The 14,467-nt window shown below is 43.8% G+C and overlaps 1 protein-coding gene across 7 annotated transcripts in view; it reads left to right on the top strand.

The window, feature by feature from the left end:
* Positions 1 to 390: 390 nt before the first annotated feature.
* LOC141049826 (ADAMTS-like protein 5) overlaps positions 391 to 14,467 on the top strand; it is a 289,658-nt gene continuing 275,581 nt past the window's right edge. For all 7 annotated transcript variants that reach the window (XM_073546654.1, XM_073546644.1, XM_073546637.1 and 4 more), the window contains exons 1-2: positions 391 to 567; positions 663 to 723. In XM_073546654.1, the coding sequence (XP_073402755.1) occupies positions 551 to 567; positions 663 to 723 (78 nt within the window). In that variant the 5' untranslated portion in view covers positions 391 to 550. The remainder of the gene's footprint in view (positions 568 to 662; positions 724 to 14,467) is intronic.

The following is a 14,467-nucleotide window of genomic DNA, read 5'->3' as shown; positions in this document are numbered from 1 at the left end:
ATTCGATGGCTGAACTACCACTCACTGCGACCAGACATGCTGATAGGAGGAATTGTGACAGCAATTCTTTTAATATCATGTGCAGATTATAAAAAACACAAAACACGAAAGGCACAGTTGGCTGCTGACACTCTTAATAATAAGCATTAGACTTTATAATTTCTAGCTCTTGACAATTTGTGGGGCTAAGAGAAAAGTGTCCAGCTGTTAGCATTTGTTAACATTTCTCTTGCCATTATGGCATGATGCCTGTGTGGGGGATTAACAAGTGACTGCTGTGGGAGGGAAATTTCAGAGTAATTGACAATAGTAAGGGAGGGCTCATGGGGAGCACAAATATGAACATTCTAAATCCTAGTTGTGAGATCACGTTTATGTGGAAGGATGAGTGAAGTTGTGAAGTAGCTAAAGTACCACACAGTGCGCCTCCGCTTTATCACAGGTCAGTAATAGAAATAGAAATTATTTTTCAAAATATCCATTTCCACTAACACCTGGAGTTCTGACTGAGCTTATACAAGAAGAATGACAAGAGTCTAAAGCATCCAGGATGGGGCTGCAGTATTGGTGAGTCAGATTTTTTTTTTCCATCTTTGTACACAACAGTTTATCTACATTGGTAGATCTCAACCTAAGCTGATATTTACATTGTATTCTAACAGGATGAGGATTCTGGTATTATTACTGGTCTTGGACTCATTTAACATCCAAGCAAATTGTCAGGTGAGATGTGGTGAGATGTATAAAATCCATTTACCGTATATCTGCCGCCAGCGAGCCGTCACTGCCCAGCACACGCTTCATCACCTGCAGGCAGCATGTTAAAGAACAGGAAAGTTGAGCAGAATGATATATGGCTTTGTACAGACAGATGCAGCTTATGTTGGAATTTATTTGAGTACATTTAGGAGGGGGGAAATCAGTTACCGACAGTCCTGTCTGTCAGTAAGATGGCTTACTATACTCGGAAACACAACATAAGCTAAGGATTACCCCCTATTCTCAAATCTGGCATGTGTCACTATGGGTAAAAGTAACTTTGGATAGTCTTTACATATTTATTGCCTATTTCTGAGCCTGCTTTTTGAGGCATATTGTCCTTTATGATAATATTAAAATTAGGTTCATATGTTTTTAATCCATTAACAAAATACGACATTTACTTTTCAAACGTTTAATATACTTGACAGTAAAGTCATATCTCAGAAAATGGTTAAAATATAATTTACCATATGTCTACTTTATGTAGGCATTGTTTTTTTTGTCCATTTATTTTTTTAGGGACATATCATGGCTTATTTTTCAAATTTTCGAGAAACTTCAGAAAACCATTTTTTTAGGGGCTGAGTCAGCTCTCTGTTGCCTATTTATTACAAACCCTTTAAGTGAACCCTTTTAAAGTATTCAAAGTAGTATTAAAGAAATTGTGTAATCCTTTAGTGGTTTTACAGGATTTAATGGAAAGTGAAGGGAATAATAGGAGAAAGTTGGCACCCCACAAGTTGTTCTCCCAATTATGGCAACACCCTATATGTCATTGTACACTACTGTTTGGGCACACGGCTGATCTCAGAATAGCGGAAGCCCACCAAACTGCCCACATTTGGTAAGTATACCCCTCAAGGAATTAATCTACTGATATCATGAGCACTTTGATCTAATAGGTGTTTAAAAGGTTTTTCGATCATTAACCCCTTCACCCCCCAAGGCTGTATGCATGTTAATGATTATTACTATAATTTTTTCGTGACATATTGGACATCATGATAGTGGTAAAATTTATTCTATATGACTTGCTTTTATTTGTGAAAAAATGGAAATTTGGCAAAAATGTAGAAAATTTTACAATTTTCAAATTTTTATATTTTATGCCCTTAAATCAGAGTTATATTACACAAAATAGTTAATAAATAACTTCCCACATGACGACTTTACATCAGCATAATTTTTTAAACATATTTTTATTTGGTTAGGAAGTTATAAAGGTTAAAAGTTGATCAGCAATTTCTCATTTTCCCAACAAAATTTACAAAACCATTTTTTTAGGGACCAGATCACATTTGGAGTGACTTTGAGGGGGCCTATATGACAGAAAATACCCAAAAGTAACACCATTATAAAAACGGCACCCCTCAATGTGCTCAAAACCACTTTCAAGAAGTTTATTAACCTTTCAGGTGCTTCACAGGAATTTTTGGAATGTCGAAGGAAAAAATGAAGATTTACAGTGCCTTGCAAAAGTATTTGGCCCCCTGGAACTTTTCAACCTTTTCCCACATATCATGCTTCAAACATAAAGATACCAAATGTAAATTTTTGGTGAAGAATCATCAACAAGTGGAACACAATTGTGAAGTTGAACAAAATTTATTGGTTATCTTAAATTTTTGTGGAAAGTCAAAAACTGAAAATGGGGCGTGCAATATTATTCGTCCCCTTTACTTTCAGTGCAGCAAACTCACTCCAGAAGTTCATTGTGGATCTCTGAATGATCCAATGTTGTCCTAAATGACTAATGATGATAAATATAATCCACCTGAGTGTTATCAAGTCTCTGTATAAATGTACCTGCACTGTGATGGTCTCGGGGTTCTGTTTGAAGCACAGAGAGCATCATAAAGACCAAGGAACACAACAGGCAGGTCCGTGATACTGTTGTGAAGACGTTTAAAGCTGGATTTGGATACAATATGATTTCCAAAACTTTAAACATCCCAAGGAGCACTGTGCAAGCGATCATATTGAAATGGAAGGAGTATCATACCACTGCAAATCTACCAAGACCCATCCATCCCTCTAAACTTTCATCTCAAACAAGGAGAAGACTGACCAGAGATGCAGCCAAGAGGTCCATGATCACTCTGGATGAACTGCAAAGATCTACAGCTGAGGTGGGACAGTCTGTCCATAGGACAACAATCAGTCATAAACTGCACAAATCTGGCCTTTATGGATGAGTGGCAAGAAGAAAGCCATTTCTCAAAGATATCCATAAACAGTGTAGTTTAAAGGTTGCAACAAGCCACTTGGGAGACACACCAAACATGTGGAAGAAGGTGCTCTGGTCAGATGAAACCAAAACCGAACTTTATGGCAACAATGCCAAACGATATGTTTGGCGTAAAGGCAACATAGCTCATCACCCTGAACACACCATCCCCACTGTCAAACATGTTGGTGGCAGTATCATGGTATGGGCCTGCTTTTCTTCAGCAGGGACAGGGAAGATGGTTAAAACTGATGGGAAGATGGATGGAGCCAAATACAGGATCATTCTTGAAGAAAACCTGTTGAAGTCTGCAAAAGACCTGAGACTGGGACAGAGATTTGTCTTTCAACAAGCCAATAATCACAAACATTAAGCAAAATCTACAATGGAATGGTTCACAAATAAACGTATCCAGGTGTTAGAATGGCCAAGTCAAAGTTCAGACCTGAATTCAATCGAGGATATGTGGAAAGAGCTGAAAACTGTCCACAAACGATCTCCATCAAACCTCACTGAGCTCTAGCTGTTTGCCAAGGAAGAATGGGCAAGAATTTCAGTATCTCGATGTACAAAACTGATAGAGACATACCCCAAGCAACTTGCAGCTGTAATCGCAGCAAAAGGTGGAGCAACAAAGTATTAGGTAAAAGGGGCCGAATAATATTGCACACCCCACTTTTCAGTTTTTGACTTTCCACAAAAATTTAAAATAACCAATAAATTTCGTTCAATTTCACAATTGTGTCCCACTTGTTGTTGATTCTTCACCAAAAATTTACATTTGGTATCTTTATGTTTGAAGCATGATAAGTGGGAAAAGGTTGAAAAGTTCCAGGGGGCCGAATACTTTCACAAGGCATTGTAACTTTTTTTCACAAAAATTTTACATTAGACCCAATTTTTATTTATTTTTCGCAAGGGTAACAGGAAAACATGGACCCTAAAATTTGTTGTGCAATTTCTCCTGAGCATACCGATACTCCATATGTGGGAAAAACCTCTTGTTTTGTGGGGAAAATAAAAGATCACATTTTCCCAGCAAAAATGTTTTTTAGTCCCAAATTTTGCATTTTCACAAGAGTAATAGGATAAATTGCACCATACAATATACATATGGGGGGGTACTGTCATGGCAGGGCTATATAAAAAAGGAGTGGCACGCAGACTTTGATGGAATGGTCTGCTGGTGTTATGTCTCATTTGGAGTGTCCCTGATGTGCCTAAACAGTGAAAAAAACACAAATGACACCATTTTGGAAGCTAGATCCCTCAAGGAATGTAACTAGATGTGTGGTGAGCACCTTGAACCCCCAGCTACTTTACAGAAGTTTATAACGTGAAAATAAAAAAATCACATTTTCCACACAAAAATGTTAATTTAGCCCCAATTTTTTTATCTTCACAAGGATAGCAGGAGAAAATGGAGTCCATAATTATTATTATTATTTATTATAGCACCATTTATGCCATGGCGCTTTAAATGTTAAAAGGGTATACATAATAAAAAACAAGTACAATAATCTTAAACAATACAAGTCACGATTGGTACAGGAGGAAAGAGGACCCTGTCTGCGAGGACCCACAATCTACAAGGGATGGGTGAGGATACAGCAGGTGGGGTTAGAGCTGGTCGTGTAGTGGTTTGGTGGTTACTGCAGGTTGTAGGCTTTTCAGAAGAGGAAGGTCTTCAGGCTCCTTTTGAAGGTTTCCATGGTAGGAGAAAGTCTGATATTTTGGGGTTGAGAGTTCCAGAGTAGGGGGATGCGCGGGAGAAATCTTGTATGTGATTGTGGGAAGAGATAATAAGAGGGGAGTAGAGAAGGAGATCTTGTGAGGATTGGAGGTTGCATGCTGGTAAGTACTGGGAGACAAGGTCACAGATGTATGGAGGAGACAGATTGTGGATAGCTTTGTATGCCATGGTTAGGGCTTTGAACTGGAGACACTGGGCAATGTGGAGCCATTGAAGGGATTCAGAGAGGAGAGGCCAGGGAGTAGCTGGGGGATAAGTGAATAGGTTGGGCAGCAGTGATTAGAATATCTTGGAGGGGTGTGAGAGCGCTAGAGGGGAGGCCACAGAGCAGGAGATTGCAGTAGTCAAGGCGGGAGATGATGAGAGCATGCACTAGAATTTTTGCAGATTCTTGTTTGAGGAATGTATGGATCCGGGAAATATTTTTGAGCTGAAGTTGGTAGGAAGTGGATAGGGCTTGGATATGTGGTTTGAAGGAGAGATCAGAGTCAAGGATTACCCCAAGGCAGAAAGATTGTGGGACTGGGGAGAGTGAGCAGCCATTTACTTTAATGGATAGGTCTGTTGGGGGTTCGAGTGAGCTGGTGTAAACTTTACAAATTCTGATTTGTCCATGTCAAGTTTTAGAAATCTTCCAGAGAAGAAGGATGAAATAGCGAACAGACATTTTGAGATTTTGGTTAGTAGGGAGCTAATATCTGGTCCAGAGAGGTAGATCTATGTGTCATCAGCATAAACGTGATACTGCAATCCGTGAGATTCTATGAGCTGTCCCAGGCTGAAGGTGTAAATGGAGAAGAGCAGGGGGCCTAGTACTGAACCTTGCCAGACTCCGACAGATAGTGGGCGAGGTGAGGAGGTGATGTGTGAGTGGAAGTTGCTGAATGTCCGGTCTGTTAGATATGATGAGATCCAAGATAGGGCCATTTCTATGATGCCAAGAGATGAGAGGGTCTGTAGTAATAGGGAGTGGTCCACTGAGACAAAGGCAGAGGACAGGTCCAAGAGGAGGAGTATTGTTGCTTGGCTTTGACAGTTAGTAGGTCATTGGTGACTTTAGCTAGGGCAGTTTCAGTGGAGTGATGCGGTCGGAAGCCAGATTGTAAGCGGTCAAAGAGGGAGCAGGAAGAGAGGTGGGAGGACAGTTCGAAATGGACATGTTGTTCCACTAATTTTGAGTCATAGGGAAGAAGTGATATGCATCGATAGCTAGATACAAAGGATGAGTAAAGAGAGGGATTTTTAGGATGGGTGTGATTGAGGCACGTTTGACACATGATGGGAAACACCCGTTGTTAGTGATAGGTTGAAGAGATGGGTTAGGGTTGGGATGAAGACTGTGGTGAAGTTTAGGATGAAGTGGGATGGAATCAGGTCAAGTGCACAGGTGGTGAGATGCGATCTTGAGAATACAGCAGAAAGTTGATCTTCTGTGATGGTGGAAAAGTTGGTTTTGGAGGCGGAGGGTTGAGTAGTTAGGAAGAGCAGTTGTTGTTGGGGATGTAAAGTAGGCCAAAGCTTTCTCTGATGTTATCAATCTTCTGCTTGAAGAATGAGGCTTATGGCCCCGTCTCACATAGCGAGATCGCTGATGCGTCACCGATTTTGTGATGCAACAGCGATCTCGCTACATGTGACACATAGCGGCGACCGGCCCCCCCCGCTGGATACCGCTGATTATGCTCGAATGTCCTGGGCCATTTTTTTCATCGTCGGCGTCCCACTGGCCAGCATGCATCGCTGTGTTTGACGCCGATGAGCGACCTCGTTGGCGACGCAGAACTCAGGGACGCAGACTGGAATAATTCAGAATAGCTGCTGTATGACAATGCACCAGCAATGCTTACCAGGTCGTATCATTGTCGGGATCGCTGGTGCATCGTTGAAGAGATCTGCCTGTTTGGCAGCTTACTAGTGACCATGTAGCTACGCACCAGGTTGTATCGCTGTTGGGATCGCTGGTGCGTCGCTATGTGAAACGGGACCCTAAGTCTTCAGCTGAGATGAGTGGAGAGGGAGGAGGTGCTGGGGGATGGAGGAGAGACTTGAAAGTGATGAATAGCTGTTTAGAGTTGTGAGACAAGGAGGATATGAGAGATGAGAAGTAGGTTCATTTTGCTATGGCGAGTGTTGCCTTGAAAGTATTAAGAGACTGTTTGAATGCGATGAAGTGCTCGTTGGAGTTAGATCTTTTCCATCTACGCTTAGTAACTCTGGTAGCCCGTCTCAGTTCTTTGGTCAAGCTGGTGTGCCAGGGTAGTTTGTTGCTATTACGAGCTTTGATGTGTGTGAGAGGGGCGATCGATTAGAGAGCTGCAGCTTTTGTGGTGTTATACAAAGCGGCAGCGGCATCCGCATTGAGTAGGGAACTTATGTCTATAAGAGGAAGAAGGGATTCAGAGAGTGAGTATGGATCCAGGTGTTTAAGATATCTGCAAGGGTGTGCAAGTTTGTGGAGTAAGGATTGTGGACCTGGAAAGGAGAGGGAAGAGAATGGAAGTAGGTTGTGGTCAGAAAGAGGTAGAGGTGAGTTAGAGAGGTAAGATAGGGAGCAGATGCAGGTGAAGATGAGGCCCAGTGTGTGGCCATCTTTGTGTATAGCTGCAGAAGACTATTGAGCAAGGCCGAAGGATGAAGTGAGAGATAGAAGTTTCGTGACAGCTGAGATAGAAGTGTCATTGGGAATGTTGAAGTCACCTATGATGATAGTGGGGATGTCAGCGGAGAGGAAATGAAGTAGCCAGGTGGTGAAGTGGTTGAAGAAGGTTATAGGTGGTCCTGTGGGTCAGTAAATGATAGCCTGTTGGGGGTTGGTGGGGGAGTAGATGCACACAGAGTGCACCTCATAGGAAGGGAGGGTAACAGAGGGTGGCAGTGGGATTGGGGTGAAAGAACAGTTTTCTGACATGAAAAACAAACTCCTCCGCCATGCTTTCTGCTGAGGAGGGGTGTATGGGAAAGGTGGAATCCACGATGAAAGTGCATCTGGAGAGGCTATGTCAGAGGGGGGGTGCCAGTTTTCGGTGCTAGTGAGGAAGGAACGTTTGCTAGTAATAAAAAGGTCATGGATGTAGTAAAGTTTGTTGCAGACAGAGCGAGTGTTCCATAAAGCTCTTGTTAGTGGGACTGGGGAAGCGGGGGCTGGGCAAATGGGTATAAAGTTAGAGAGGTTACGGAATTCTGTGATAGAGCGTGGACGGGAGGTAGAAATGACTGTGGATGTGGTGAGGAGGGCCAGGATTTGGTGAAATATCACCGGCAGTGAGGAGGAGCAGAGAAAGTGTTAGTAGGTGGGTGCAGGGGAGGGCATGAGCGGGCTGTCTGTGTTTTGGAGGATTGTATGTTGAGGAACAGATCTGAGGAGGAGGTGAGATGGATGGAGAGATGAACAGTTCCTTACTAGATGTAGGGATTAGGGGGTTAGCAGAAAGTGAAGGATTATAGGGGTAAGAGTTCAAACAAACAGAAATATTGTTTACAGTGACTATAAATCAATGTTAAAATGTATAAACAAAGTCCTACGCGTTTTATCATGATTAGAGATGAGTGACTTTGCCTTTTTTCGGGTCGAGTCGGGCTCCATATATAATGGGCCCCATTTGTAATGCTCCTGTGTATAATGTGCCCCTTAGATGCTGCTCCAGTGTCTGATCTGCCCCATTTACATTGCTCCAGTACATGATGGGCCTCATGGATGATGCTCCAGTATATCATGGGCCCTAATAATGCTCCATATATAATGGGCCCCATTTGTATTGCTCCAGTGTATAATGTGCACCTTAGATGCTGCTCCAGTGTCTGATCTGCCCCACTTACATTGCTCCAGTACATCATGGGCCTCATGGATTCATGGATGATGCTCCAGTGTATGATGGGCTCCAATAATGCTCCATATATAATGGGCCCCATTTGTAATGCTCCAGTGTATAATGTGCCCCTTAGATGCTGCTCCAGTGTCTGATCTGCCCCATTTACATTGCTCCAGTACATGATAGGCCTCATGGATGATGCTCCAGTGTATCATGGGCCCTAATAATGCTCCATATATAATGGGCCCCTTTTGTAATGCTCCAGTGTATAATGGTCCCCTTAGATGCTGCTCCAGTGTCTGATCTGCCCCATTTACATTGCTCCAGTACTTGATGGGCCCTATTTTTAATTAACCCAGGCATGGTATGTGAAAAGAGCTCCATGGAGTAATCTGAGGTGTGTGCTTCCACATCCTTCACTTTTGGTGTGGGTGAAGGACACAAGGAAAGGGGTTGCTCCTGACCAGAAGCCTGTAGTTACGACTCAGTGCTTGCATTTTTTACAACTTCAGAAGAGGAGGCGATAGAGCTGGAGGCTGTTTCAGCAATGTAAGCCACAAACAGTTCCTGATACTCCGGCTTTAAAAGCAGTCTACCTACTCCCAGAAAAGGGAGCCTTACAGGCCTTCCAGAGCTACACCATGAAGCTGGCTCAACACCTCCTGCCTTAGCTGCTATTGTGTTTTTGGCACTACCAGCAGATGCACCACCACCATCACCAGTACCAGGTGGTCCTCCACACCCATATCCGCATCCTCTTCCACCATACTTCCGCATGTTTTTGAAAATAGACCCAAAATACCAGCAGATATATGGTATGGTATCAGAAGCGTACAGCTCTGTACAGTCTATGGATAACAGTAAATCTCCGTATATATTTCATGAGGCATACACAGACGCTCACAGGCTCAGTATGGATTACCCAATAAAATAACAAGTTGAAAATGGGTACAGTATCACCAGATACAAGGTATACTGTATATACCACCACACAAAGAGAGAGGTAAGAAGAACTGGCAATTCAATCAAAAAAATTGTGATACAATGCGTTATAAATTCAAGTTACAAGTATGATTATTGCCAGTAAGATGGAACTAATATAGGGACAGTCGTGAATATCACTAAACTAACACACAAAAGAACAACACCACGACCATAAGTCCCAATAAAGTACAAGATTTATTATTACAATCAAATAAAATCAGGTAAAAACAGGTATCAATATATGGAATATGACAATTTTTGTACATATATTTGAAGAAATATACAAATATTTAAAATTATATCAGAGATATGGGCAGTACCATCCCTATAGGACATACATTCACCTGGCAGTATTAAAATTGTGAAAAATGTACATAAATTTAATAATAAAATTACAACTCCATAAATGTATAAAGTGCATATAAAATAAAGTGTTGTGCATTTGTTACAATAAAACAATCAGTGCTAATATATCATATGTGAATCATAAATAAAGTGCTGTGCTCATTGCGATTGAAAAATGTCAGTATGCCTATGCAGACCATACAAGTGATACCCAAAAAACCGCAAAAGGTGTCACAAAATAATCTGTATGTCTGCTGACCAGGAGAATGGTATACCATAAACCAAATTAAAAAATATATGATATGTGACTTACAAAGTGTGCTATATGGATTATTCCTGGTCTCCTGGGATAGACGCCCTGCCCCAACGCGTGTTTTGGCGCTAAGCCTTCATCAGTACTGTATCAGCACATACCAGGTGTGTCCAGTCTAGGGTTAAATTTCCGTCTATACTTCCGGAGTCAGACACAGACACTCACAGGCTCACTATGCATTACACCAGAATTACAAAAGTAGAAAAAGGGAAAGGTATTCATAGCGTACACCAGTATACAGTGTTGTAGTACTTTTAAATCTTCATATATATTTCAATCTCAGTAAGCCAGTCAAGAATCTCTGCTACTGGAAACTACATAGATACAAGTATAGACGCAAAATCGAGTGTTAGCAAAACTTTTGGAATTACTCATCGCGGGAAAACCTCCCGGTAGATGTTGCAGAGGCGATGCAGACCCTCAATTACTGTGTCTGTGGAGAAAGCGAAAAAGGTTCTTTGTGAAGGATTGCTTTATCACAGTAGCGTGGATCACATCACCGTTATTCATCTCCATCAAAGCGTGATCACAGGGAGAGATGTACCCATCTAAAGGGCTGTCACATTGTTGAAGGATCAACTTTATTCTCATTTGCACAAGGAAAGACTAGAAGCAATGGGATGAAACTAAATGGGAGGAGACACAGATTAGATATTAGAAAAAACTTTTTGACAGTTAGAGTGATCAATGAGTGGAACAAGCTGCCACGAGAAGTGGTGAGTTCTCCTTCAATGGAAGTCTTCAAACAGAGGCTGGACAGACATCTGACTGGGATGATTTAGCGAATCCTGCTTTGAGCAGGGGGTTGGACCAGATAGCCCAGGAGGTCCCTTCCAACTCTACGATTCTATGATTCCATGGTCCTTACTGCCTATGATGATGTGTCTGGTCATTTTGGAGTGCAAAAGACAGAAGCCACAGGCCGTAGGCGATTGTATTGGATTGTCATGAGAGGAGACATTGAAAAATGGTGGCAGGAATGTCACACGTCTGTGAAAGGTGATCATAAACCACCACTGCATCCGCTTGTAAGTTGACGTCCATTTCAAATGGTAGACCATTGATCATCTGAAGGTAGAGGCCAGAAGGACAGGTCATAGCTACATCTTAACCATCATTGATCAATACACCAAATTTCTAGTGGCCGTCCCTGTGAAGGATTTAACTGCACAGACTACACAGCGGTGGAGCAGGGAGAGGTAAGTATTGCAACTTGCAAGTGCTGTGGCCATGACCAAGCAGGGGGGGCACAATCGTGGTTGATGGTACTGGCACAGGGCCCCTCATAGTACTCTGGTATGTCTGACGGCAGTGGTCCCTCCCACCTTCTGAGACATTGTATTGTACTATGAGGGGCCCTGTGCCATTGGCGTCAGCCATCAGTGGGCCCGTCTACCTGTTCAGAGCAACGGCACTTTCCCGGGTGTGCCAGGTCTTGACCCCAGAGGGGTGGGCAGCCCAGTTAGGGAGGTTTAAAAATTGGCATATGTAGATGTGTTGGCTGGACATTCAGCTGCTGCAAAGGGCGTAATTGGGCAAGTCCGAGGAAGAGGAGGAAAAAACAGGTGCCCTTTTCTGGTAACCTATGTGTCATCAGTGTCAAAAAATCCACCAAAAAATCTAAAAATCAAAAAATCTATGTGTCAAAAAATCCACCAGTAGTGGTGAACATTCAGGGAAATGACATTGAGATAGTCAACACCTATAAGTACCTTGGTGTGATCCTCAATAATAAGCTTGACTGGGCCCATTGGATGCAGTGTACAGGAAGGGCCACAGTAGGCTTTATCTGCTCAGAAGGCTGAGAGCCTTTGGAGTTAGGGGGGCACTCCTTGCATCATCTTCAACTCTGTTGTGGCATCAGTCATCTTTGGTGTGGCGTGCTGGGGTAGTGGCATATCAACCAGGGACATGAATAGGCTGGACAAACTGATTAGAAGGGCCAGCTCTGTCCTGGGATGCCCCCTTGATCCAGTTCAGGAAGTAGGCGACAGGAGGATACTGGCCAAGGTGAGCTACATGGTGCAGAATGATTCCCATCCCATGCATGAGACCGTGACAAAGATGTGCAGTACTGTCAGTGACCGGCTACTTCATCCTAAATGTGAGAGGGAGCGCTATCGAAAGTCCTTCCTTCCTGCTGCAGTTAGGCTGTATAACCAGCACTGTCCAAAACGGAGAACGACCCAAACAGTGAACTGATAGATCCAAAGTTGTGATAGTCCGGTTATATCTTTTTTTTTTCGTATATGTACCTACCTACTGTCAATGTAATGCCTTTATGCATCTGTATCTGTACTTGTTCCTGCCTTGCTGCTGTAATGCTCTGAATTTCCCCATGGTGGGACGATTAAAGGATTATCTTCTTATCTTATCATATCTTATCAGGGGAAGGTGGGACAAAATCCTTTGGAACCCATGCATGGTTCATTTTAATGAAGGTTGGATCATCAACATTTTGGGTCGAGAGACGGGTCCTTTTTTCTGTCAGGATTGATCCAGCAGCATTGAAGACTCTTTCAGATAACACACTAGCAGCAGGGCAAGCGAGCTCCTGTAAGGCATATTGTGAAAAATTCAGGCCAGGCGTCCAGTTTAGAGGCCCAATAGTCAAAGGGGAATGACCTGTGAGGGAGAACATCGATATGGGAGGAAAAGTAGTTTGGAACCATAGTTGACAACTGCTGCCTCCTGTCACTTTTAATCGATGCAGTATTAGCAGTCGTGTGAGCGGTACTTGACAAATCATTCCACAACTTGGTCATTAAACCCCTGTCTCCAACGCCACTTCTGCTGTGTGCACCACGAACACCTCTTCCATTGTGACCACTACTGTTAGGAACGGCGGAACACACTATATAAAAATAAATAATAAAGTGCGTTCGCCGCTCGGGGTCCACAGTGCAGTAGGTGTTACACTGCTGCTAGGTAATGACAGAGAAGCAATATGACAGTATGATGCACACGGATTCAACTTCACCCGGAGTGCGCAGAGCGGGCTCTGTTCACACACAGAGGTTCCGCAACAAAAACATACAAAATGCTGAACCTGTTAGTGACACAGGCCTCAGGTAAATGCAAAAACGGTATCTGGTCACAGGAGCAGGACCCAAGACAGAGGAGCTGCGTCCCTCTAGACCTACCATGTGTGCGGTGTCGCTTCTGTGAGCGCCAAGAAGGGCTGCAACTGCAGCGCAGAGTAGGACACTGCCGCTCGACTACAAAGCCAGAAAGCAAGCGCAATGTCGGACGCTAGCGTAGCGGTGCGGTGTGCACAGTGGCTTAAGGCTTGCCACTGACTGGCACTGGCTAAACTAATTCCCTATCCACATGCGTACTATCAGAGGGAAGGGGTTTTATAATGAGTCAGTCACCAGAAACATACATCCGTCACCATTTACACATAGCAAGTATAGTCTATACTAGCGCATGGCCGAACGGTCATGCGCGCTTTTTATAGCCGTGCGGGACCTTCCAGATTTCTGAGATGGACTAATGAGATCTGGAGCAGGACCTGGGCACATGACTCCCGATCTCCAATGGGAGATTGTCTCGTGAGCATGCCCAGTAGGAGCACAGAGGAACTTAGTCTCTGGAGCGGTCTGCTGCAAAGTCATCTTCTCTGCAGTAGATAGACAGCAGGAGACCGCGGAATGTGAGGCTCTGGATTCCAGCAGAGCAGACCCAGAAACCTGACACCTAACATTACCCACCTCCTAGGGCCCCCTCCTCTCTGAACCTTCCAATCCACCACCCTGTGCCCATCAGAGGCATAGGCCTGAGACTCGTCCGGAGGCAAGTCTGATGTCCTGGTAGGTGACACGGAAAACTGGGACACGTGGAAGGTATCAGAGGCGGCAAGATCGCCAGGTTTAAGAAGGGACGCATGGGAGACAACGGGCGCGGCAAAACCGCCTGGAGTATAAGTTGAAATGGAATGCCGCGGTGTGACGGCGGACGTCTCCACTCTCTGCTTAAGGAGGCTAACCCGAGCACATGAGGCGCATGCCTGAATATATTTTTTAATGTCCTGAGCCCTGTGCGGCCACCAATACGACCCCACCAGGAGTTTTGTGGTCTGCATGTAGCCACAGTGACCACCCGCCCTGCACGCGTGTGCCCACGCGAGGACCTTCGGCCAAAGGTGGGGAGGGACAAAGGTCTTGCCCGGCGGCACAGAGTTTGGCCATTGCGGGACACTGTTGTCCTGAGAAACAGCACGCTGACAATGGTAACTGCAAATGGAGTTTTGCACCGGACGCGCCTCGAGAACG

Source organism: Dendrobates tinctorius, unplaced genomic scaffold, assembly GCF_039654945.1.
Source record: "Dendrobates tinctorius isolate UK_male_01 unplaced genomic scaffold, ASM3965494v1 ptg000011l, whole genome shotgun sequence".
Taxonomy (NCBI): Eukaryota; Metazoa; Chordata; class Amphibia; order Anura; family Dendrobatidae; genus Dendrobates; species Dendrobates tinctorius.
Note: the sequence above shows the minus strand (reverse complement) of the source record. Positions and strands in the feature narration are given on the sequence as shown.